The sequence below is a fragment of the Lagenorhynchus albirostris genome, chromosome 7, assembly GCF_949774975.1.
Source record: "Lagenorhynchus albirostris chromosome 7, mLagAlb1.1, whole genome shotgun sequence".
Classification (NCBI taxonomy): Eukaryota; Metazoa; Chordata; class Mammalia; order Artiodactyla; family Delphinidae; genus Lagenorhynchus; species Lagenorhynchus albirostris.
This window is the reverse complement of record NC_083101.1, coordinates 7,518,510-7,542,461: the sequence shown is the minus strand read 5'-3', so window position 1 is coordinate 7,542,461 and position 23,952 is coordinate 7,518,510. Positions and strand designations below refer to the sequence as shown.

The window sequence follows — 23,952 nt, the reverse complement described above, 5'->3', positions numbered from 1 at the left end:
GCCAGCCACATGAGAAGGGGTCCCAGCTGGGGAGCGGGGAGCAGGCTGGATGGGGGCTCAGCCCTGGCTTATCTGTTGGCCTTATCACGTGGCACACCACATCAGGCAGCAGCTTCCCAGTATACTGGAGAAGTATTACCTGCCCTCCCTGGCTCCCAGAGCTGCTGAAGAAAAGATACACAGTAGCAGAGAGGTTTCATATCCTAGTAAGAGGAATTTGAGACTGCAGGCACTTTTATCTGAGGGAAGTTAATTTCGAGCTGGCAATCGGGCCTCCTGCCTCACTGTGCTTCTGTGTTTAGGTCCTGCATGGTGGAAGAATCCGGGACCCTCGAATCCCAGCTTGAAGCTACCAAAGTAAGTGCCCTTAGTGTTTCTGGCCCGCCTAAAACCCTTCATCCCACCACTGCCAGCAGGCCTACTTGGCTTCAGGTTGGGTACAAGGTGGGCTGGTCAGGTACCCCCTTTCCCCAAAGCAGCCCAGGACCTCCCTCATTTTAAAGAGTTTTTTGTCTTTGACAGTTGCTACCAGGAGCCCTACTGGGAGAGAAGGAGGCTCCTTTGGTCCTCAGTACTTATACTGTTTCCCTGGCAGGTCAACCCACTGATGTGTGACTGTCACACTGACGCCTCTTCCTCTGTTGAGGCTGCTGGATTCCTTCAACCTCACCCCATCCCCACTTTCCCCTTGCAGGCAGCCCCGCAGGTCTCAGGCTGGGGGTGCAGAGACCGAGGAGGGCTGTTTAAGCAGGCTCTTGGGCCTGGTAACCGAGGCAAGAGCCCCTGTCCCACACATCTTTGCTCCCTCACCCCTGCAGCGCAAGCACCAGGAGATTCGAGCCATGAGAAGTCAGCTCAAGAAGATTGAGGACCTGGGGGCGGCCATGGAGGAAGCCCTGATCCTGGACAACAAGTACACAGAGCACAGCACCGTGGGCCTGGCCCAGCAGTGGGACCAGCTCGACCAGCTGGGCATGCGCATGCAGCACAACCTGGAGCAGCAGATCCAGGCCAGGTACCTGCAGCTTCCCCGGGTGGGCACAGCAGCAGCAGGGGCCGTGGGAAGCAGGGTCGCCCCCACGTCCAGCAGTCAGTTTAGCTGTATGGGGTGGAGTATCCGGTCCCTAATTCTGTTTTCTTCCAGGAACACGACCGGGGTGACCGAGGAGGCCCTCAAAGAATTCAGCATGATGTTTAAGTGAGTATATGCGCTGCGCCCTTCCTGGCGGGGGAGGTGGGCTCAGCAGCAGGGCCTGTGCTGAGCCCTCGGCCTTGTGCCACAGACACTTTGACAAGGACAAGTCTGGCCGGCTGAACCACCAGGAGTTCAAGTCCTGCCTGCGCTCCCTGGGCTATGACCTGCCCATGGTGGAGGAAGGGGAGCCCGACCCCGAGTTCGAGGCCATCCTGGACACTGTGGATCCAAACAGGTGAGCATCAGGGAATGTGGTAGAAGCAGCTCTGCACGTGGCTCCTACCACCCCCTCCCTGCTCACTGCACCTTGGCCCCCCAGGGACGGCCACGTCTCCCTGCAAGAGTACATGGCCTTCATGATCAGCCGTGAGACCGAGAACGTCAAGTCCAGTGAGGAGATCGAGAGTGCCTTCCGGGCCCTGAGCTCCGAAGGGAAGCCTTACGTGACCAAGGAGGAGCTGTACCAGGTCTGGGGCTCTGCTTCCCTAGCTTGGGGTGGGGGTGAGGGGTTCCTTTGAAAAGTGAAGCCCAGGCAAGGTTGCCCCCTTGGTTAGGGGCAGAGCCGAGTCTAGAGTAACGCACCCCGGTTTTGAGCGTTAGTTGCTGGGTGCAGTCATTTTTATCCCTAGTTTCAAATGAAACTCAGTCCAGGCTAAAGGCCGTAGCAGCAGAGGTCCTGAAGCTTGGGCATTAACGTTCTTGAAGTCGGCCTCGTCCCCCGGCCTCAGTGGGCATGGCTGGTGGGGGCTTGGCTGACAGGTGCCACCTTGCCCTCCAGAACCTGACTCGGGAACAAGCCGACTACTGCGTCTCCCACATGAAGCCCTACGTGGACGGCAAGGGCCGCGAACTCCCCACTGCTTTTGACTACGTTGAATTTACCCGCTCGCTCTTCGTGAATTGATCCTCTGCTCCTAGGTTAGCCTGGCCCACACCGCTTGCCCTGCCATCGCCTTGCTGCATGTCAACTCATCTCTGTGCTCTTAAGAAAAATCCTCCAGACAGTGCTGCTTTCCATTGTAACCTTAACCTGCTTAGCTTGGGGTGAGACTTAGTAGAAAATGGTGCTTCAGTGAACTGCTCCTGGTCCAGTTGCCGGTGCCATGTTGCTGTGGGGACCCCTTCCTGTCGTGAAGCCAGCTGCCCCATTCCGACTGCAGAAATATCTAAGCAGCTGGCTAGTTCCTCTTTTGTTCTCCCTCCCAGTTTTCTGTTTCCATGTAAAAGACAAATAAATGACTCCCCCCAAAGCTTGTCGTGTCTTCATTCAGCTTCCATCAGAAACGTACAGCACAGATGTAGCCTCACCCCACCTGCCTCTGTACTTGGGACTCCCCCCACCTCAGGTGGCCACCTCTGCTGCCAGTTGGTCCAAGTCCTCTGTTTCCTGGGGTCCTTGTTCAGTGAACTCGCTGCTTAGCTGCCACACCTTTACCACGCCCTTGGCATCGCCAGCAGCCAGGAGCTGAGTCTGCTGACAATTGAATTCAAGACAGTAGACTGGGCTTTCATCCTGGGTTTGCTTGATCGAAACTGTGGGTTTCTGGGAGCTTTTCTGGAGATCAAACAGCTGCACATCACCTTAAAGGGGAGATTCATGGGGTAAGAGAGGCCCAGAGCAGCAGCCTCTTCACAGTTTCCTGTGCACAAGATCAGGCTGTTACTCAGTTCAGCTCTCCACCCCACACAATGAAAGTCATCCTCACCCCACGTAGAGTCTCCCCAACCCAGAATTCCAGGTACAGGCTGGGCTTATGCCAGCTTCAACGCATCCAAGCCTCGTGTCCATTTCCTACCTTCTCCAGAAGCAGCCGCAAACACCAAAGGGCGCACTGGGGACCAGCGCACAGCGAACAAGTACTTGTGGGACAGTTGCAGGGAGGTCAGGGGCTGGGCCTGCAGCATGGAGTACAGGTGGACGTGGCCGTCGGTCCCAGCGCTCAGGAAGAGATTCCTAGACAGGATGCAGGGCAGACAGCCAGGCAGGGGATGAGCGCTGGGGATTCAGGTGTGGCTGGGGGCTTCCTGCCCGACTCCTCATGGGCTGTCAGGCTCATGAGAGGCCTCCCTAGGCCCCCAAACCTGGGGTCCTCCTCCAAAGTAAGGGGCCGATTACCTGGCGCCAACCCCAGGAGCTCCGGATACTGGGGCTCAAATGGGGAAGACCTAGGCCCAGGGCAGACCGCAGGTCCTTTAAGCAGCTATGTGTGGCCTGGTGGGACTCCCTCACCCTCCCTGTGCCAGAGGCCCTGTGGCTGACGGAGGAGGCTCCGGCCCTCCCTACCTGTGGAAAGGGGAGCAGCTCACAGAGTAAACAGGGCCACCGTGGGGAGAGAAGGTGAACTGTGCCGGGGCCCGCAGCGGCACAGAGCTGGGCATCCGCGTGAGGGCGGGCTCCTCCGCTGCCAGGGAGCACTTGAGCGGGAAGCCGCCTTCCGTGCCCAGCACGAAAAGGCTTGGGTCAAAGCTGGAGAAAGCCACTGCTGTGGCACCCACCTCGGTCTCCCCCCGGGGAGGCTGTGGAGAAAAGAACAGCAGGGCAGAGCAGAGGGAATCCGCTCACGGTGTCCCCAAGGAGCCCAGGCACGTGCGTGGACGCTGTGGCCCTCAGTGGCTCCCGCCTGCCTGCCCCCAGGCTCACTGGCTCAGGGGTCCCACAGCCTGGGGCTGCCTCGGGGGCCCATTTCCAGGGCAGCAGCCTCGCCCCTTCGTACCTTCTTCAGCTTGGTGCTCCTGGGGAGCTGCTGCACGGCCAGGGCAAAGCCCGCGCTGAGCTGCAGCCGGCCAGCCCCGACCGCCAGCCAGAGCAGCACCTTCCCATCAGTGGCCACGCTCAGCACCTGGAAGCGGTGGCCATGCTGGGGCCCCGGGAGCCAAACCACCTGGACAACAGTGTGCGGGGCCAAGCTGAGAAGGGACGCCTGCTCCATCTCCCAGCAAGACCAGGTGTCCCTCCCCTCCCCCCTCCCCTTCTCTTCCAGGGAGACTTATGCGGGGAGGCCTGGGAGCCGCCTCACCCACCAGAGGGTTCCACGGTCCCCCCAGTCCCAGCAGAAAAGCAGGACAGTGGGGACTGTGGCTCTGATAGAAGGGGCGGGTGTGACTCATGGCCTGGGAGCTCTGAGAATGCCAGAAGCAGCTGTTCACTGCCAGCTCCCTGGTGACCTTCTTCCTTGGCTGTGGCGAGCAGGCGCCCCCTCTCCTGCCCCGCGTCGTGGAGCAGGCCCGCGACAGCAAGGCGCAGCCCGGGAGGACGTGCTTCCCCACCCGCCAAGCATGCCGCTGCTCTGACCTGGTACACGGGGTCCGTGTGCGCGTCGTCCGTCAGGCCCGTGCGCCAGAGGAGTGGGTCCTCCGGATGGCTCACGTCCCACACCAGCACCTCGCCATTGTACAGCCCCCCTACGGGACCAAGACGGCCTGGTCAGGAGCCGACCCACGCGGCAGCCCAGCTTCCTGGACGAGCCCCCACCCTTCCCACCCACTCAGCCAGGACGTGGGGCCACTTTCTCGAAAACAGTCCTGAGGAAGAAACGTCCTGGTCCCTGGGCCTCACACTCCAGCCTGCTGTACCCCTCCCCAGGAAGCTTCTCCCACTGCCAGGCTACCATCCCCCACCCAGCACCCTCCATTCCCTCCAGCTTCATCTGCCCCCTTTCCCCAACGTGCACAGCTCATCACCTCTGTCAACTCCCCAAGGGTGCCTGCTTCATCCTGCCTCTTGTCCCGACCAGGCCACACCTCTGCACGGCCCACACCCCCTCAAGACTCAGCTAAGGACCTGCCGCCTCCTCCAAGCTCTGCACCCAGCACGGGCACCCCCAGCATCCTCACCTGAGCCCAGGGGTCAGGGCCACCTGTGGTCTCTGCTTCCCCCACAGACCTGCCCTGGCCGTGACCAGGGGCTGAGGGCCCAAGGGAGGGCTTTGGCCACCCTCTGCAGGGTGGGAAGCAGAGGCAACTTAGGCTGGTCGTCTCACCTGCAACGTGGGATGGCTGCGTGGGGTGGAAGGCCAGGCACATGACGGCGCTGGGCACCTCCACCACCGCCGACGGCTGCTGCGGGTTCAGGCCTCGCCGGTCCAGATTCCAGGCGCACACAAAGGACTTCAGCGTGCTCCAGTCCCCGTCATCCAGCCTGCACAGACGTGCCTGAGCTAGCTCTGCCCCTCGGCCTGGGCTTCATCCCAACCCACCCTGTCCCCACTGTGCTCCTATCACCTGACCCACCTTCACCCCCTACTCCCCCAAACAGGTGAGCCTCTATAGCCCCATCACACACAGACACTGTGCTCGGTATCAAAGCGGCAGAGGCTCCTCTGAGGCACCCCGAGGGCATGAGTTTCTCTGGAAAAGGGTCTCCAGCTGGGCGAACCTGGGCATATCAGGAGACAGCTCTCGGAGCAGGTGAGGCAGGCCTGGGGCCCACTGCCCAGTGCTGGCAGGTGGGCACTGGGAGTCCCTTCCCTGCTCTTTTCCTGCCAACCTGATGCCCAGGCAGCCTTGAGAAGGAAGACTCCCAGAAAGGCCAAGCTCTGGGCCAACCCCTTACTGCACAGACGGGGAGACAGAGGCTCAGACGAGGGTCTGAGGGCCTTCTATTGCCCCACACCCAGCCCTGCTGCCACTCACCGGCCATAGGCACAGGCCACCACAGAGCCAGTGGTGTTCCAGGAGACACCAGTCACATGCAGACCCTGTCCTTGGGCTGGGGGGTAGCCCAGGGTGTGGAGGCAGGTCACCTGCAAGAGACAAACCACCCCCAACCCTGAGCCCCAAAGCCGCCCAGCAGTGTAACAAAAACCACACACATCCTTGGGCCTCCCAATCCCTATAAGTGATTCAAGGCCACCGTCCAGCCCTAGGGGAAAGTGTGGAGCCTTCATCCCAACATCTCCCCTAACAGGATGCTTCCAGAAACCCAGAAGGAAGGGCCTTGGGAACTGAGACAGACTCCAGGCTCCAGATCAGAGCTGGACCCTGTACTCACATCTGTTTCAAAAGCTTTGGCTTCTGAAGCTGGACGGTGGTGATGGTTGCACGACAATGTGAATATACTCAATGCCACAGGACTGTACAGTTAAAAATGGTTAGAATGGTAAATTTACGTTATGTGTACTTAAACACACACACATTTTCTTTTAAACTCTGGCACCTTGTTTCTCAGCCCATAGGTGGCCAGCAGCAGCTAACGAGAAGGCCGGCGATGCCGGCCACGGCGAGGGATTTTGCACCACAGACACACTTTCCAGGAAGTATTTGCACCATAGACCAAAACTCCTGTGAATAGTTTCACACTTCTTGACCTCATAACCCCATATAAAGAAACCATCCAATGGAAAGAATCCAAAATCTGTAAGAAGCTGCACTGTGCACTGCTAGTGAGAATGCAGAACAGTGCAGCCGCTGAGGAGTCTAGCAACTCCTCAGATGTTAGAGTTACCACATGGACCAGCAATTCCACTCCTAAGTATATACACAAGAGAACTGGAAACACACGCTTGTACACAGATGCTCACAGCATGATCCGTAATAGCGGAGTGTGGTATATCCCTACACGCTTGTACACAAATGCTCACAGCTCGATGCGTAATGGCGGAGTGTGGTACATCCCTACAACAGAGCGTGATTCAGCCGTAAAAGGAATGATGCACTGATAGACGCTGCAACACAAGGACCCTTGGTAACACTCTGCTAAGCAGAAGCAGCCAATCACAAAGACCACTTGTTATATGATTCCATTTATATGAAATGTCCAGAAGAGACAAATCTACAGAGACAGAAAGTGGAGCAGTTGCCAGGAGGTGCGGGGGAAATGGGGAGTGACTGCTAATGGATATGGAGTTTCTGTTTTGGGGAGGTGATGAAAATGTTCTAAAACTGACTGTGGCAATGGTTACATACCTCTGGAAATATACTAAAACTCACTGAACTGTACACTTCAAATGGAGAATGATATGGGATGTAAATTATATCTCAATAAATCTGTTATTTTAAAACAAAGCCATACAGTGGGGCCAGGAAGTAGACGAGGCATGAGAAAACCTTTGGGGATTTGGGATTCCATTTCTTTTTTTTTTTTTTTTTTTGACATTCCATTTCTTGATCTCAGTCCTGGTTCTACAAATGTTTTCACTATGTGAAAAGTATGGACTTGAACACTTGTAATTTGTGCATGTGTTTATGCATGTTTTATAAATTTGATAAAAGTTTATATTAAAAATAAACTATATACATAATGTATCATAACACCATTTATAATTGCAATGATCAGTACAATTTAAAATCCAAAGATGAGAATGCAGAGAGATGGAAAGATGGGCCGTTCTCGGGACTTCCCTGGTGGTGCAGTAGTTAAGAATCCGCCTGCCAATGCAGGGGACATGGGTTCGATCCCTGGTCCAGGAGGATCCCACATGCCACGAAGCAAATAAGCCCGTGCACCACAACTACTGAGCCTGTGCTCCAGAGCCTGCGAGCCACAACTACTGAAGCCCGCGTACCACAACTACTGAGCCCACACGCCACAACTACTGAAGTCCCTGCACTCTAGGGCCTGCATGCCGCAACTACTGAACCCAAGTGCCGCAGCTACTAAAGCTCGCGCACCTAGAGCCCGTTTTCCACAACAAGAGAAGCCACCGCAATGAGAAGCCCGCGCACTGCAACGAAGAGTAGCCCCCACTCGCCGCAACTAGAGAAAGCCGGCGGGCAGAAACGAAGACCCGACGCAGCCAAAAATAAATAAAAATTTAAAAAAAGAAGAGATAGATGGGCTGTTCTATACCTTCACTGATGGGTATGTGTTTGCCAAGATTCAACACAGCACACAGGATGAGTTTACCTGTATGGAGAATATACCTCAGCAAACCTGACTCCAGAAAAAAAAGTTTATGGTGAAACATCATGTAGCAGTTAAAAAGGAAACAAGTCTATAATGGAAAAGAATCTGAAAAAGAATATATATATAACTGAATCACTTTGCTGTACACCTGAAGCTAACACAACATTGTAAATTAACTATACTTCAATTTAAAAAATGGTAATAGGGAATTCCCTGGAGGTCCAGTGCTTAGGACTCCACGTTTCCACTGCTGGGGGCCGGGATTCGATCCCTGGTCAGGGAACTAAGATCACGCAAGCCTCCCAGCACGTCCAAAAATAAATAAATAAATAAAATAAAAAATGGTAATAAAAAATAAATAAATAGGGGCTTCCCTGGTGGTCCAGTGGCTAAGACCCCACACTCCCAATGCAGGGGGCCCAGGTTCGATCCCTGGTCAGGGAACTAGATCCCACATGCCTCAACTAAGAGTTCACATGCCACAACTAAAGATCCTGCACATGGCAACGAAGATCCCGCGTGCCACAACTAAAAGCCGGTGCAGCCAAATAAATAAATATTAAAAATAAATAAATGGATAGAGAAACAGAGAGATAGAGAGATACACAGATGGATGACATCTGTAGCAACGTGACAACACAGAACGGGCTTTGCTTCTGAAGAGAGAAGACCCCAAGATTGGTCACAGTGCCTCACAGCAGTCAGCCACACCCACATGGAAACAAGAGGCAGGACACGACACAGCAAAAAGGTCAAAGGTTTCAGGGGGTGCCCTGGGTCACCTCTTCCTCATCTCTAATTCTGAAGTGTTCAACCATGTTGTCACTGATTTTAGAATTGTGAAGTTACAGTCCTTCATTAAGAGTGGCATCTCAGGGCTTCCCTGGTGGCGCAGTGGTTGAGAATCCACCTGCCAATGCAGGGGACACGGGTTCGAGCCCTGGTCTGGGAAGATCCCACATGCCACAGAGAAACCCGTGGGCCACAACTACTGAGCCTGCGCATCTGGAGCCTGTGCTCCGCAACAAGAGAGGCCGCAACAGTGAGAGGCCTGTGCACCGTGATGAAGAGTGGCCCCCGCTTGCCACAACTAGAGAAAGCCCACGCACAGAAACAAAGACCCAACACAGCCAAAACTAAATAAATAAATAAAAATTTTAAAAAAAAAGAGTGGCATCTCAGGGCTTCGTTGGTGGCGCAGTGGTTAAGAATCCGCCTGCCAATGCAGGGGACACAGGTTCAAGCCCTGGCCTGGGAAGATCCCACATGGCTGGGGAGCAACTAAGCCCGTGCGCCACAACTACTGAGCCTGAGCTCTAGAGCCCACGAGCGACAACTACTGAAGCCCACACACCTAGAGCCCGTGCTCCACAACAAGAGAAGCCACTGCAACGAGAAGCCCACGCACCACAACGAAGAGTAGCCCCCGTTCACCGCAACTAGAGAAAGCCCGCACGCAGCAACAGAGACCCAACGCAGCCAAAAATGATAAATAAATAAAAGAAAAGAAAAAAAGAGTGGCATCTCAGGCTTTCCGGGGCTACTAGAGCCAAGGATGGCAGTGAAATGTCAAGGCCAACACCTAGACAGCTGGAGTAGAGACAGAACAACCAGACATGTGAGCCAAAATAGTAATTCCACCAGGAAGAACTAATCAAAATACTGATGCAAAAGAAAAACAAAGTGAGAGAGAGATTCACTTCAGTTCTATCATATAACAGCAAAATCTGAAAGCACTACTCCTCTGCCCAACATTCAGAAAGGCAAGAAACTTCAGGGCCATGAGGGGACCACACGCCACATGGCCACCCAGAGGGTGCTGCCCAACCCCCTGCCCATTCACGTGTTTCCGGAGGACACGTGTCTAGAAGTGAAGCTGCTGCTGGGATGTCCAACAACAGGGGACTCAAGAAAGGCTGGTGTGTCTGTGCAGTGGGATGTGATGCAGGTTATAGAGGGACTGGGGCCCCTCTACAGGAACTGACGTGGAAAGCTCTGGTGAGTGAGAAAGGTCACAAAATGTACAGTGCTTTCCATTTTTGTTTAAAATGCTCTTAATGACAACCGTAGTAGCACTAATGCTATGTGTCAGTGTAGCATGGGAAAGGCCTCTGAACCAGGGCTCCCACTCACTGTCTACGTATTACATGTTCTGTACTTCTGCGATGACTCAACTTATTATAATGAACATGTATTGCTTTTGTAATCAGAAAAGAATAGTTTTTAAAGGGGGAGAAAGTAAGACACAGGTGGACCAAACTAACTGCACAGAAGGGTGGAAAAGCCTCAACAATTAAGAACAAAAGCTTAACCTCTCTGAATGCAACTGTAAAAGGGGGCAGGCTGAGCTGAGCTTGTAACGTTCATTACCTCCTTCTTGTGCTCTGCTTAAAAAGATACGACGACTCCACACTTGGGTGTGGACTTGGCAACTGTTTTTCAGAGGGATTTTGAGGATTTCTCTCAAATGAACCGACTTTCCCATACCTATCAACGATTTGATGGGAACAGGGCAACTATGTATCTGGAAATAGATAGAAGGAAGATACAAGAGGAGGGGAGGAGAGGAGGGCTTATGACCTCTGAATACAGAATTACCTCCATTTCTAAAAGAAGAAAACATTGTATAAGCAAAGTTTTTACTGCTTGCTCAGCAGCCTGTCCACAGGCAACACCAGGGTGGAGCAAAAGCCACCAAGGGGCCCTCCTTCATTCAGAGGTTACCTGATCTCAAAGCAGAGGCTGTGTACCCAACTGGACATCTGAGCTGACAGGGTGACAGCTCTGAGCTGTGCCTCGAGACCAGAAAGACTTGGCGATGCTGAAGTCACTAGAGCATGGCAGTGAGACCAGACAGACCAGGACTCAAACTCCAGCTCAGCCACTTACAGCTGTATGACTGTGGACAAGTCCCTTAGCCCCTCTGACTCTCATCTATAAAATGGAGATCATGGGAATTCCCTGGCAGTCCAGTGGTTAGGATTCTGCCAGGGGCCTGGGTCTGATCCCTGGTCGGGGAACTAAGATCCCACAAACTGTTCGGCGTGGCCAAGAAAAAATAAATATAAATTGGATATCAGGATAGCACTACCTCATACAGTTGTCCTGAGGGATAGATGAGTTGGCACAGGGAGTGCCTGGGGAAACACAGCTGAGTGGTTAAGAAAATAAGATCCAGAGTCAGACTGTCCAGGTTCAAATCCTGCCTCTACCGCTTACCAGCGGTGAAATGGAGATAACAAGGGCACCTACTTCAAGGGCAGCAGGGACGGCCCAGTGACTTCTTCTTAACTTAGTACCTGGCAAAAAGTATGAGCTCCGTGAATGCTGTTATTACTATTGGTGGTGTTACTATTATTTGCATGGCACAAAAGAAAGACTTAAAAATGGGGTAGAGCCTCAACCTGAGACATCCCAGGCCCACACCAGCCCATCCCTACCGTCTGCTGCTGCTCGGACCAGTTCACCTCGAAGCCGTCAAACGCATGGCTCTGCCAATTCTTGTTCAGCTCTCGGGTAACCATGGCCTCCACTCTCCGGAGAAAGGCCACAAGCCGGGGGCCATCATACTGGGGCACAGACTGCAGGCTGGCCGGCTCAGGGGCCTCGGTCTGCACCTCAGCATCTGCATGCTTCCGGGTCTGGGCGGACGCTTCAGCAGTGGCAATGCTGGCCGTCTGGCAACTTTTCTGGAGAAGGAGATCGAAACACAGTCACCAGCCAGATGTACTCCCAGCATCACCTGCGCAGGGCACTCACCCTCCCCCAAGAATAAATAACAATGGACCGCAGTTCATTCTGTCTGTCCCCTTCCTCTAGTAAATAGTCCATCTTTCTTTGTGGCATGGGTGAAGACAACCCACTGAGAGGGATACCTGACCTCCAGCTAGCCAATCAGAGCACTCGGTCCCTCCCCCAGCCACAGTGAGTGGTTTAGGGTGACCCAGTGAGGGCCTGACCCAGGACTTTCGGTGACACTATTTGGAGGGGACATGGGAGGGCCCTTTTTGAAAATATGGACATCAAGAAGAATCAGGTCATCTTAGGGCCAGCAGTGGCTGTCTTAGCCAGCGCTGAAGAACCTCAGACCTGGTCACCAACAGAACACCCCTCTTCTCCCCCAACTTGGCAGCCAGCCCTCTCCAGTAGGGTACCTTCCAAGGTGCCACCGTGATCAAAGGACACATGTGTGTCCGTGATGAGATAGTTGGGAGAAGACAGACTACTCCCCAGCTGCCACTCCTCTCCACCCTGCCACCTGTCTCCAATTCCTTGTCCCCTGTTTATCTGGGCAGAAGGACAGACATCAGATCAGGGAAGGAGATGCAGCCTCCCTTTCTTGAGGACATGACCAATCTTCACCAAGTGAGGGCCCCTATACCACTGAGATTACTCTCATCTACAAGAGACTCTCCTCATGTGGCCACTTACCAGGCACCTGCACCTACAGGACAGTGACGAGACCTGGACCCCTGTGCTCTCTGCTCAGACTTGGGCACCAGGCCAGTGTTAGTAAGCCTGAAGGAAGGGGGCTGGCCACACACAGGCACAGCTCTTGTTAGAACGTGGAGAACTCAGCACTTGTCACCATGCTCCTCTTCACGTTCAACTTAATTCTCTCTTTGCTTGTCCATCTCCCATTAAACTCTGAGCTCCTCCAGCATAAGAACTTCCCTGGTGGAGCAGTGGTTAAGAACCCACCTGCCAATGCAGGGGACACGGGTTCAAGTCCTGGTCTGGGAAGATCCCACATGCCACGGAGCAACTAAGCCCATGAGCCACAACTACTGAGCCTGTGCTCCAGAGCCCACGAGCCACAACTACTGAGTCCACGTGCCACAACTACTGAAGCCCACGTGCCTAGAGCCCATGCTCCGCAACAAGAGAAGCCACCACAAAAAAAAGAAAGAAGAAGAGAAGCCACCACAATGAGAAACCCGCACACCACAATGAAGAGTAGCCCCGGGCTCCCCTGGTGGCGTAGTGGTTGAGAATCCGCCTGCCAATGCAGGGGACACGGGTTCGAGCCCTGGTCCGGGAAGATCCCACATGCCACAGAGGAACTAAGCCCTTGTGCCACAACTACTGAGCACGCCTGGGGCAACTACTTAAGTCCATGTGCCTAGAGCCCGTGCTCCGCAACAAGAGAAGCCACCACAAACAGAAGCCCGCGCACCACAACAAAGAGTAGTCCCCCGCTCACCACAACTAGAGAAAGCCTGCGTGCAGCAACGAAGACCCAGCACAGCCAAAAATTAATTAATTTAAAAAAAAAAAAATAAGAAAGAACCCTGTCTATCTTTACATCCCCAGCACTTTGCATGGTATTTGACAGGTAGTACAAGTTCATTCATAATATACACACACACATTTTATTTCTCTATTTAACATCTACTTGCCAGGTGCTGTCAGGCTATTATGGATATAGCAGAAAACAAACGTGCAAGATTCCTGTGCCCGAGGAGCTTACGTAGGGGTTGGGGACAGGCAAATAAACACACAAGAAAAACATGATGGAACACAAGTGGCGCTAGATGGATGCAGAGGTGTGGGAGAGAAGGGAACAGCTGGGGACGCAAGTGGGATGGGATGGCGAGGGAGCCTCTGGGGAGATGGCATTTGAGCTAAGGTGTGAAGGACAAGTGGAAAGCTGCAGGAAAAAGGGTCCCAGGAAAGGGTTGGGGGGAGAACAGAACAAAACCTTACGAAGAAAAGGCCCCATGCTTAGAGGCTGGACGGCAGGCAGCGTACCTGGAAGCAGAGGGTGAGGAAGGGCAGCCCAAGGGCAAAGTCCAGGCAACGGAAAGTCTGTGAGCCAGGACAAAGGGCTAGGGATTCCTTCGCAGTATAAGCCACAGGACCATGATGAGAACCAGTGGATGGGGTGTCCCTGAACTGAAAGTGAGGGCAAATTCCAGGAGAAGAGAACACAGAAGGCTTTCTGTTAGACCCCCTTTAGACAGATGCCTCTCAGACATCCCCATGGAGGCGTCGAGGATTTCTGAGACCGGTCACAAGGCATGAGGCTCCAGAAAGCATCCAACCACAGATGTGACTTGAAGCCACAAGACGAGGAGTCCACTGAGGGAGCGTGAACACTGATCAATCAATGGATGGGCACAGGAATCAGAAAGTAAACACACCAATGGGATTTCCCTGGTGGCACAGTGGTTAAGACTCCGAGCTCCCAATGCAGGGGGCCCAGGTTCGATCCCTGGTCAGGGAACTAGATCCCACATGCATGTTGCAACCAAGAGTTTGCATGCCACAACTAAGGAGCCCACGTACCGCAATTAAGAAGCCAGCATAACCAAATAAATAAATAAATATTTTTTTTAAAAAAAGAAAGTAAACATGCCGAGACAAAATGTTAAAAGACTGTGGGTGAATCTCAAACTTCCTGGAAGCCTCAAAGATTGTAACAGTACCAGTTGTTAAGTCCTAATTGAGGCACTGTCCCCATAGCTTTACCTGTATCATCTTTTTTTTTTTTTTTTGGCTGTGTTGGGTCTTCCTTGCTGCCCGTGGGCTTCCTCTAGTTGTGGCGAGCAGGGGCTACTCTTCGTTGTGGTGTGCGGGCTTCTCATTACAGTGGCTTCTCTTGTTGCAGACCATGGGTTCTAGGAGCACAGTCTTCAGTAGTTGTGGCATGTGGGCTCAGTAGTTGTGGCTCGTGGGCTCTAGAGCACAGGCTCAGTAGTTGTGGCACACGGGCTTAGTTGCTCTGCGGCACGTGGGATCTTCCCAGACCAGGGGTCGAACCCGTTTCCCCTGCATTGGTAGGCAGATTCTTAACCACTGCGCCACCAAGGAAGCCCCTACCTGTATCATCTTACTCATGCTCACGTCCACCCTATAAAGTAAATCCTATTTTTTGCATTTCTAAGGTTGGCACTGAGACACAGAGAAGTTAAGTAACTCACCCAAGGTCACACAGCAAAGAGGCAATCACAACAGAGCTTGAATCCAGGCATTCTGACACACGACACTGAATTATCTCTCAGTCAAGGTGTTTTCTCTCAGTCTAAAATCCTGGCTACTAATCACATCAGATGAACTCAAAACAATGTTTCTAAGAGAATGTTACATGAATGTCTTAATGTAAAAATTAATGTAAGGTCACAACCACAAGCAAAAATGTCCAAAGAGACAACAAGCTCTTAACTTTTCAGGTATTGCTATTAGTGTTCCTTTGCTGTTTGCTTATTCAGGCAAATAACAGATGCCAAAACACTAAGGAAAATTTATGGAGGGAAACTTAACTAAAACTTAACTAAAAAACTTAAAACCAATGACACTGCAGCCATAATTTTTTTCTGTTAACTGGTAAGAAGCCACTATTATTCTCTCTTCACTCTGGGACACCTAAGTCAGCTCCCACGGTTCGAGATACACATAACTCACAACCGATCCTGACCCATCTAGGGATGAGGTCCGGAGGCTCCGGGGGAAGGGCTTGCCCACGGCCGCCACATACAGGGTGGTGCCTTCCATGCCAGGCAGCATGTGGCTGTCGCCAGGGCGCGGCTCCCATAATAAGCCCTCTAAGAGGTGAGAGGAAGAATTCGCGGTGAGCAGGATCCTTGCTCCCTGGGCAGGTGACCACTGTGGATGCTGGGCCTGCCGCCTGCCTTCTGCACCTCAGAGGCACTGCAGGGGAAAACAGGTGGGACCCAGCCAGACTTCGATCACACTGGGACATGTGGCCAAGAAACCGGAGAACCATTCCCAAACCAAGATCCTCAAACTGTGCAGCCTTCAGCGGAGCAGGAAGCCGGTGGGACTCAGGGAGCAGAGTCCAGGTGGCAGTCCTGCCCTCCGGTCCCAAGAGAGCCTACAGACACCCAGAATGTCAGGGCTCCTGCATCTTGCCAACGAAGGAAACCGAGGCCCAGAATGGTGAGGAAATACCTTCTAGAGAATCTGCCCTCCCCACAAGGGCCAGTTTTTCCAAAAACTTCCTACCCATGATGCAGGCTGGGCCCAAACACCAGGCCTGTAGCTACCGACTGGACGAGAAGCAGAGACTAACCAGGCCAGGCCAATTGGGTTCTCTCAGGGAAATTCACACCTGAGACAAAGACTCAACAAGATAAACGGCACATGCCTAGAACTGAAACACAGTGCCAACAATCAGCCAGCGCCACAGTGCAGACAGGAGACGTGCAGAGATAGGCCTCACGGGGGGTGTGGCAACAGGAGAGCTGAGAGGTGGAGGGAGGGTCCCAAAGCCGCCTAGCTTCTGATTCCTGCGCCTTCCTCAGGGCCAGCTGCATCTCCATGCCAAGCCCAGGAGACACCTCTGCATCCTAAAGAAAAGCGTCCGACGGGAGCTGGTTGGCTGGTTTCTGTTACTTGCTACCAGAGCCCTAGCCCATACCCAGGAGGGCTCTGTCTCCCAGACCACCACCTCACAAAGCCCCACTTCGGAAATAAGATGCCGCTGCTGGCCTCAAGGACTGGTCGATCAATTTCAGGAACACTTCCCATGACTGAGGAAACGGCCCTCATGGGCCAGGCGACCAGTCACTCTCCAGCAACAGGTGGCAACAGTGGCCCAGAGGGGTGTTCTGTGAGAGAACAGGACTCTTCCCCACCTTTAGCCCCAAAGGTTAAAGGAATCCCATGTCGACAGTGCCTATGCATGATTCATTCATTCAGAAACTGTCCAGCCAGGGGATTCCCTGGTGGCGCAGTGGTTGAGAGTCCGCCTGCCAATGCAGGGGACACGGGTTTGTGCCCCAGTCTGGGAAGATCCCACGTGCTGCGGAGCGGCTGGGCCCGTGAGCCACAGCCGCTGAGCCTGCGCGTCCGGAGCCTGTGCTCCGCAACAGGAGAAGCCACAACAGTGAGAGGCCCGCGTACCGCAAACAAACAAACAAACAAAAAGAATCCTCCTGCCAATGCAGGGGACAGGGGTTCGAGCACTGGTCCAGGAAGATCCCACATGCCGCGGAGCAACTAAGCCCATGCGCCACAACTACTGAGCCTGCGCTCTAGAGCCCACGAGCCACTACTGAGCCCGCGTGCCACACCTACTGAAGCCCATGCGCCTAGAGCCCATGTTCCACAACGAGAAGCCACCGCAATGAGAAGCCCGCGCACCACAAGGAAGAGTAGCCCCCGCTCCCCGCCAACTCAAGAAAGCCCATGTGCAGCAACAAAGACCCAACACAGCCAAAAATTTTAAAATAAATAAATAATTTTTTTAAAAAAAGAAACCCATTCACACGGTGTCAACATGCAGTGGTCGTAAGTAGAACACAGTCACTTTCTTATTAAAAATATACCTTCTAGATCTCCTTGACTACTGATTATAAAACATACCAATTGGGACTTCCCTGGTGGCTCAGTGGTTAAGAATCCCCCTGCCAATGCAGGGGACACGGGTTTAAGCCCTGGTCCGGGAAGATCCCACATGCTGCACAGCAACTAAGCCCATGCACCACAACTACTGAGCCTGCGCTCTAGAGCCCTCGAGCCACACCTACTGAAGCCCGCGTGCCTAGAGTCCGTGCTCTGCAACGAGAAGCCACCGCAATGAGAAGCCCGCACACCCAACTAGAGAAAACTCGTGTGCAGCAACGAAGACCCAACGCAGCCCAAAATAAAAAATATATATAAATAAATTTAATAAATAAATAAATAAAACATACCAATTATTTAGTAATAGCTCTTCAGGAGGAAACTATATTAAATATACACATCAGTCGTGAGACACACCCCTTTGTAATATCTGTTAAAATGGGGGTTGGGAGGATGACGAAATACAGAAACACACAGAGAATAGGCAGGGGTCTGGGACACCATGCAGCTGAAGGCTGAGCCCCCTCACTCCCCTCGGCAGTAACCACTACCAGCAAATACGGAGCACACAGCCCATCATTTCACCCCCAAAACCCACCTGAGCCGCACACCTGACTCCAGAGTAGAAGAAGACCTCAGAGACCACTCTAGACTAGCGTCATCAATGAGCAGGGCCCCGAATCACCGGGAGGCTCCTAATAGACAAACTGCTGCTTCCTCCCTGTACAGTTTCTGGTTCAGTAGGTCTAGGATGGGGTCCCAGAATTTGCTCTGCTAACATGCCCCCAGCGGATGCCATGGGGAGGGCACTCAGACCCCAGATGTGGGCCTAGCCCCTCAGCTATATACTTCCCATGGCCACACCCCAGGCCCCAGAGCCCTCATCTCTGCCCTCGAGGTGCAGACAGTGCTCATATCGCCCCCCTTCCCCTTCTCTGGGGACCCAGGTTTCACCTGGGTAGGATGGGGTGAGACAGGGCTCCTCCTCAGGGGCTGAGAAATGTTGCCAATGTGAACATGGCTCGGCACTGTCACTGCCACATTCATTCAGGCTCACTGCTGCCCCCCCTCCCTCCCAGAATCTCCCTTCCCCTCAGGTCTCTTCCCAGCCCTCCCTTCCATGTCCTTTCTGAGACTTATACACACACCTGATGATACTCAGGTGTGATGGGAGCCGAGATGACTCCTGACCTAATTCAGCGGCTCTTTATCAGCATACCAACAAAATTTGACCCTGGTGTGAAATACATTTTGATGTTAACTAGCAGAAGCTGTATGATGGGACTATCTTGGATATAAAGTTGATGGGAATTCCCTGGCAATCCAGTGGTTAGGACTTGGCACTTTCACTGCTGGGACCGCGGTTCAATCCCTGGTCAGGAAACTTAAGATCCTGCAAGCCTCACAGCACAGCCAAAAAAAAAAAAAAAAAACAAGTTGAGCTGAGTAGATTTTGTGATTTTGTGATGCAACATAGACAGTTACATTGTCTCTTGTCTCGCTGGTGTGAGACCTCCAAGAGTGTGCAGGTAACTGAACCCAGAACCAACATCAAGGTACTTCAAGGTATGACCTCTCGTTCTTTTTGTTGTTGGTTTTTGGGGGATTTTTAAAAAAATAGTTATTTATTTTTGGCCGCATCGGGTCTTAGTTGCAGCGTGGGCTCTTCGTCGTGGCTCATGGGCTTCTTTCTAGCTGTGGCGCGTGGGCTCCACAACAGTGAGAGGCCCGCGTACCGCAAAAAAAAACCCAAAAAACCAGCCAAGCCAAAGCAGGAGGGGAGAAATGCATCAGAACCATGCCCATGGATGACAGGACACAAGAATAAGTATTCAATTCAGTATTTCCTGGGGGCCTCTGGGACATACAAAAGTACACAAGACCCACACCCTGCCCTCTGGGAGCTCAGAGTCCAAAGGAGACAAACCAGAATGCCCAAAATGCAACTGCTGATAAAAAAGTTCTAGAACTAGATGGTAGTGATGGTTGCCCATTGTGAATGTACTTAATATCACTGAATTTACACTTTAATATGGTAAATTTTATAAGTATCTCACCACAAAAAATGGAAAAATGCACCCTACATTCTGATAGGGTCAGAATGGGCTTCAGAAAGGTAACTCTGCTGCAGAGTAGGGTGGATTAAATTAGTGGTTCTGAAGTTTTGCCACACGTTGAATGACCTGGGGAGCTTTTATAAAACCAGATTCCTAGGTCACACCATACCGATTAAACCAGAATCACTGGAGGTAAGGACCAGACATTCATATTTTTCAAGACTCTCCAGGGCATTCCAGGGCAGCCAAGTTTGAGAAAGCAGATGAGTAAGGTTAAGGCAATCAGGAGCCCTTCATCTCACACAGCTGCTTGACTGAGCACTGACACTCGTGATCCCCCCCACCTGAACAGAGCTGGGATCTCAAACTGTTTTCTTAGGAGCCTCTCGTTTAATCCCACAGAAGCATTCTACCAAGACCTATTTTGCAGAAGAGATCACATGACTGGCCCAAGGCCAAGCCCCCAAAGAGTCTGTGCACTCAAACCCACAGACTGGTCCCAAAGTCCAGGACCCTGTCCCTCTGTGAACCAATCGAAACAGGACAAGAAAAGTCAAATCAGGCCAAAGATCATTAATACTTAAAAATAAAAAATTCATCACTGGGACGTAAAAGTACACTCCAATATTGCACCACTATGTGGGCCAAGCAAAGAACAATTTTCGGCTTTTCCAAAGTAACTTACAAAAAAAAATTAAGAAGCTGCATACAAATTTAGCTAAAACACTCATCACAGGGTTTGTCGATAAGAGAAAAATTGGAAACAGTCCTTCAAAAGGGACTGATTAAATAAAATGAAGTTATAAAAAAAATTTAAACACAAAGGATGTTCAGGATGTACTGAGTGAAAAAAGTGGGTCTACAAAATATTATGTACAGTGTGATTCCATTTTTGTAAAAAAAAAATGGGAGAAAACAGACAAAACAAAAAAGGAGCAGGTATAAACCAAATGCCTGGGCAATGAGACTGTGGGGTGGTTTTTATTTCCAGTCTTTGCTTATCCAGATTTTTTTCTAAATTTTGGACAGAGAAACTTCTATAAAGAGAAACAAGTTAATTTGGAAAAAGCAATTTACCACTTTCCTCTGACCCCTGCAACAGTCTTACAACTTAATAAAGAATCTCCTTAATAAGACAGGAAAGACTGATTCAACTGAAACACCTGAGATGAAAGCCTTTACACCTCAAGTATTAGAATCAGTTCTTAGAGCCCTACGGGTTAAAACTATAGCTACAAGAAAATCAACAAGCCTCGATCTCATTCTTTAAAAAAAAAAAAAAAAAGTTAGACTGAGTCAATGGTTCCCAACCTGGAATCTTTTAAAATCTGTATCTTGGACTTCCCCAGTGGCCCAGTGGTTAAGAATCCGCCTGCCAATGCAAGGAACACAGGTTTGATCCCTGGTTCGGGAAGGTCCCACATGCCGCGGAGCAACTAAGCCCGTGCGCCACACAACTAGCGAGCCTGAGCTCTAGAGCCTGTGTGCTGCAAGTACCAAAGCGGAGCAACTAAGCCCGTGTGCCACAACTAGCGAGCCTGAGCTCTAGAGCCTGTGTGCTGCAAGTACCAAAGCGGAGCAACTAAGCCCGTGTGCCACAACTAGCGAGCCTGAGCTCTAGAGCCTGTGTGCTGCAAGTACCAAAGCGGAGCAACTAAGCCCGTGTGCCACAACTAGTGAGCCTGAGCTCTAGAGCCTGCGTGCTGCAAGTACCGAAGCCCGCGCACCTAGAGCCCGTGCTCTGCAACAAGAGAAGCCCCTGCAGTGAGAAGCCTGCGCACCAGCAACAAACAGTAGCCCTGGCTTGCCGCAACTAGAGAAAGCCCGCGTGCAGCAACGAAGACACAACGCAGCCCAAAAAAAAAATTAAATTAAATCTGAATCTTCAGCAAACAAGAACTATTTCAAGTAGTTTTTCAAAGCCAGTGAATGTGAATTACACATTTACCTTCAGTAAAGATGGATAGATATAACTAAACTATCCGCTGCCTTTGCTTTTAACTAGAACCATTTCTATCCAGCATGGCGAAGTGTGAAGTGCTTTGAAGCCAGATGAAATCTGGCTTGAGACCTGCAGACTGCTGGCCAGAGGCAAGAAACCTGTCCTCAAGAGTACGACATCATAGAAACCTCATTGGTATTGGTGTTGGTGAGGACATGGTCTCTGCAGGTTCTAACACCTGTGTGGCAAGCTAAGCCTGAGTTTCCTCTGCTGGGAAATATGCAGCCCCCTTGCAATGCTCATTTTCACCGAGGAGAAGCCAACATCCTTACAATGATGAGCAAGCCCTATACTTGACCTGCCTCTCCTTACCCTCTCTGACCTCACCTGGAACTATTCTCCCCTTCTCTTTCCCCTCCAGCCCCACCTGCCTCCTCACACACACCAGATTGGCTCCAACCCCAGGACCTCTGCACTTGAAGTTTGCTCTCCCTGGACTGTTCTACCTCAGGTATCCACTTGGTGAATTCTCTCACTCCAAGTCCTCGCTCAAACATCACTCTCTCCATGAGGCCCGCCCTGCAGCCCACCTCTCACTCCCCCACCCAGACTTTCTAATCCCTCGCCCTTTTTCTTTTGTCCATGTCCACTGCTCACCTCTAACACACAGTATACTTATTTATTACATAGTTTATTTCCTGTCCGATGCAGACAAGCTCCGGGAGGGAGCTCACCCGCTGGTGACGGAGGAATCGCCACCGACGCAGCAGGGGCTCCAAGTCTACACACACATCCCTCAGAAGCCCTCCCTGCAGCCCTGCCCTCATCTCAGACCACCTCGTCTCTGTGCTCTGGATTAAACTACGTACTAGAAAACGGGTGTGTCTCGACCTGAAAATGCAGTTTGGTCGTGTTTTTTAAGTGAAAGTTAGTTTGAAATGCCTAAAAACCGCAGTTCACACGAAATCCTTCAAAACGTGGGGTTTTTAGAGGTTTTAAAGAAAAACTCTTTTGTTGCTATTCAAAGACTGGGGAAATTGAGACGAGGGTATCCCAAAGGGTTAGTTTCTGCGAGTTAAAATATAAAAATAAAACGGTGGGACCTCAGAACCTGGGCCGGCAGCCGCGCGAGGCCCCTCGCACTCCCGCCCACGTCGCCCCGAGCCAAACCCGCGCCCTCACCGTCTCCCCGCGGATGCCCTGGACGCCCCTCCACTGCGAGGGCACGGACGCCACGCCCAGGGTCTCGTCCTGCAGCGGACCGGGCCGCTCGGGCCGCTCGGTGCTCGCAGCCCCGCCTGAAGCCAGCGCCTCAGCACCCGCGCTTCCCGCGCGGCAGAGCTGCCCCGGCTGCGCGCGGGTTACCGTGGAGACGGATCCGCCCCGCCCCCCCAACCCCGGCGCCGGCGCAGTCCGACGCAACCTTCGCCCCCGCTCCTCCTGAGCGGAAGGCTGGGAAGGTGAGGCTATCGGCGCCATTTTTGAATTTGTCAGCGCGCCTCCTCCTCCTCCTCCTTCTCCACCTCCTTCTCCTCCTCCCCCCGCACCCCAAGATCCAAGAAGAAGAGATAAATTATTCTTTTCCGACCGTGCGACAAGCAATACCAGTTCTGGATTCTCCAAACGCAGAAGGAGCCCGCTTGGGGCATGCGCGTCTACTCTGGGTGGGGAGACAAGTGCGGAAGCGACGCGCTCGTGCCAAGTTCAAAGATGGCGCTAAGCGGCCAGGCGCAGAGGCGAGGGCGGGGGGCTGTGGTCGCGGCGGGCTGGAGTTGTGGGGCCTCGGGGTGCAGAGCTGGCGCAGCTGCCGAGTGCTCCAGCAGAGCTCCAATTGGCGACCACCTTGAAGCCAAGTGCTAGCCGTCTGATCCTCAGTTTCTGCCACAACAGAATGGCGATTTTAAACAACCATATGCGGATCCAGTGTGGTTGAGTAGTTGGAAGGCCCAAATGAGGTCGAATGTGGAAAAATGCTTGTTAAACCGAAGTTAAAGGCCTGCACAACTACCAATTACTGAGTATCTACCATGTGTCAGGTAGAACCCAGAGCTTTCTGTATGTTGATCTTAATAATCCTTAAGGTAACTATGAGGAATCAACTGTTACATGTCGATTGAGGGTGCTGATTGTCTGAAAAATAACTGCCCCAGATCACCCATAAAGCCTGCATCACATTTGCCCAAGACCCCCCGGAAAGCTGCTTGGCCCCAAGGCCCCGTTCTGAGCCTCTCAGCAAGAATACTCTGGCCAGGTCCTCTGGGCTGCTTTCCTCCTCTCCCTGAACTCTCAGAGGGATGGAAACCTGCCCAATCAGAGGCCCCTCTGTACCCACGACTGAGTCCTCATTGGGACCCTGTTCCAGCCAAGGCCGTGAGGACCGATTAGATTAGCAACACTGGAAAGAATGGAATGCAATAGAAATTTCCTAGAAGGAAAGTAGAACCAAACAAAATTCTCCTGGTGAGGCCCTCTTAACACTAGAAACACTTGCAAACATCACCAAGGGTTCCAAAAATCACATTCAAAAAGAAGCTTAATGGGCCTTCCCTGGTGGTGCAGCGGTTAAGGCTCCACACTCCCAATGCAGGGAGCCCGGGTTCCATCCCTG

At 52.3% G+C, this 23,952-nt stretch overlaps 2 protein-coding genes across 9 annotated transcripts in view; one reads left to right on the top strand and one right to left on the bottom strand.

Annotated features, from left to right (window-relative positions):
* The window catches only part of SPTAN1 (spectrin alpha, non-erythrocytic 1), a 60,965-nt gene extending 58,520 nt beyond the window's left edge, over nt 1-2,445 (top strand). For all 8 annotated transcript variants that reach the window (XM_060154176.1, XM_060154175.1, XM_060154172.1 and 5 more), the window contains 6 exons: nt 303-357; nt 819-1,015; nt 1,145-1,198; nt 1,284-1,430; nt 1,515-1,662; nt 1,974-2,445. In XM_060154176.1, coding sequence (XP_060010159.1) covers nt 303-357; nt 819-1,015; nt 1,145-1,198; nt 1,284-1,430; nt 1,515-1,662; nt 1,974-2,099 — 727 coding nt within the window. In that variant the 3' untranslated portion in view covers nt 2,100-2,445. The remainder of the gene's footprint in view (nt 1-302; nt 358-818; nt 1,016-1,144; nt 1,199-1,283; nt 1,431-1,514; nt 1,663-1,973) is intronic.
* DYNC2I2 (dynein 2 intermediate chain 2) lies at nt 2,443-22,823 on the bottom strand. The gene is made up of 9 exons (XM_060153677.1): nt 22,527-22,823; nt 11,480-11,728; nt 5,828-5,937; nt 5,176-5,333; nt 4,488-4,597; nt 3,910-4,077; nt 3,480-3,712; nt 2,992-3,149; nt 2,443-2,776 (listed from the first exon to the last, which is right to left on the bottom strand). Exons 1-9 carry the CDS (start codon nt 22,821-22,823, stop codon nt 2,538-2,540), a joined length of 1,722 nt encoding a protein of 573 aa, XP_060009660.1. The 3' UTR covers nt 2,443-2,537.
* Nucleotides 22,824-23,952: the final 1,129 nt, after the last annotated feature.

Coding starts and splice junctions, on each gene's coding strand:
- DYNC2I2 (XM_060153677.1), bottom strand. CDS start 22,823: ATGGCGCCGATAGCCTCACCTTCCCAGCCTTCCGCTCAGGAGGAGCGG. Junction 4,078..4,487: donor ACACGGACCCCGTGTACCAG/GTCAGAGCAGCG, acceptor ACTGTTGTCCAG/GTGGTTTGGCTCCCGGGGCC. Junction 3,713..3,909: donor GGAGCACCAAGCTGAAGAAG/GTACGAAGGGGC, acceptor TTTTCTCCACAG/CCTCCCCGGGGGGAGACCGA.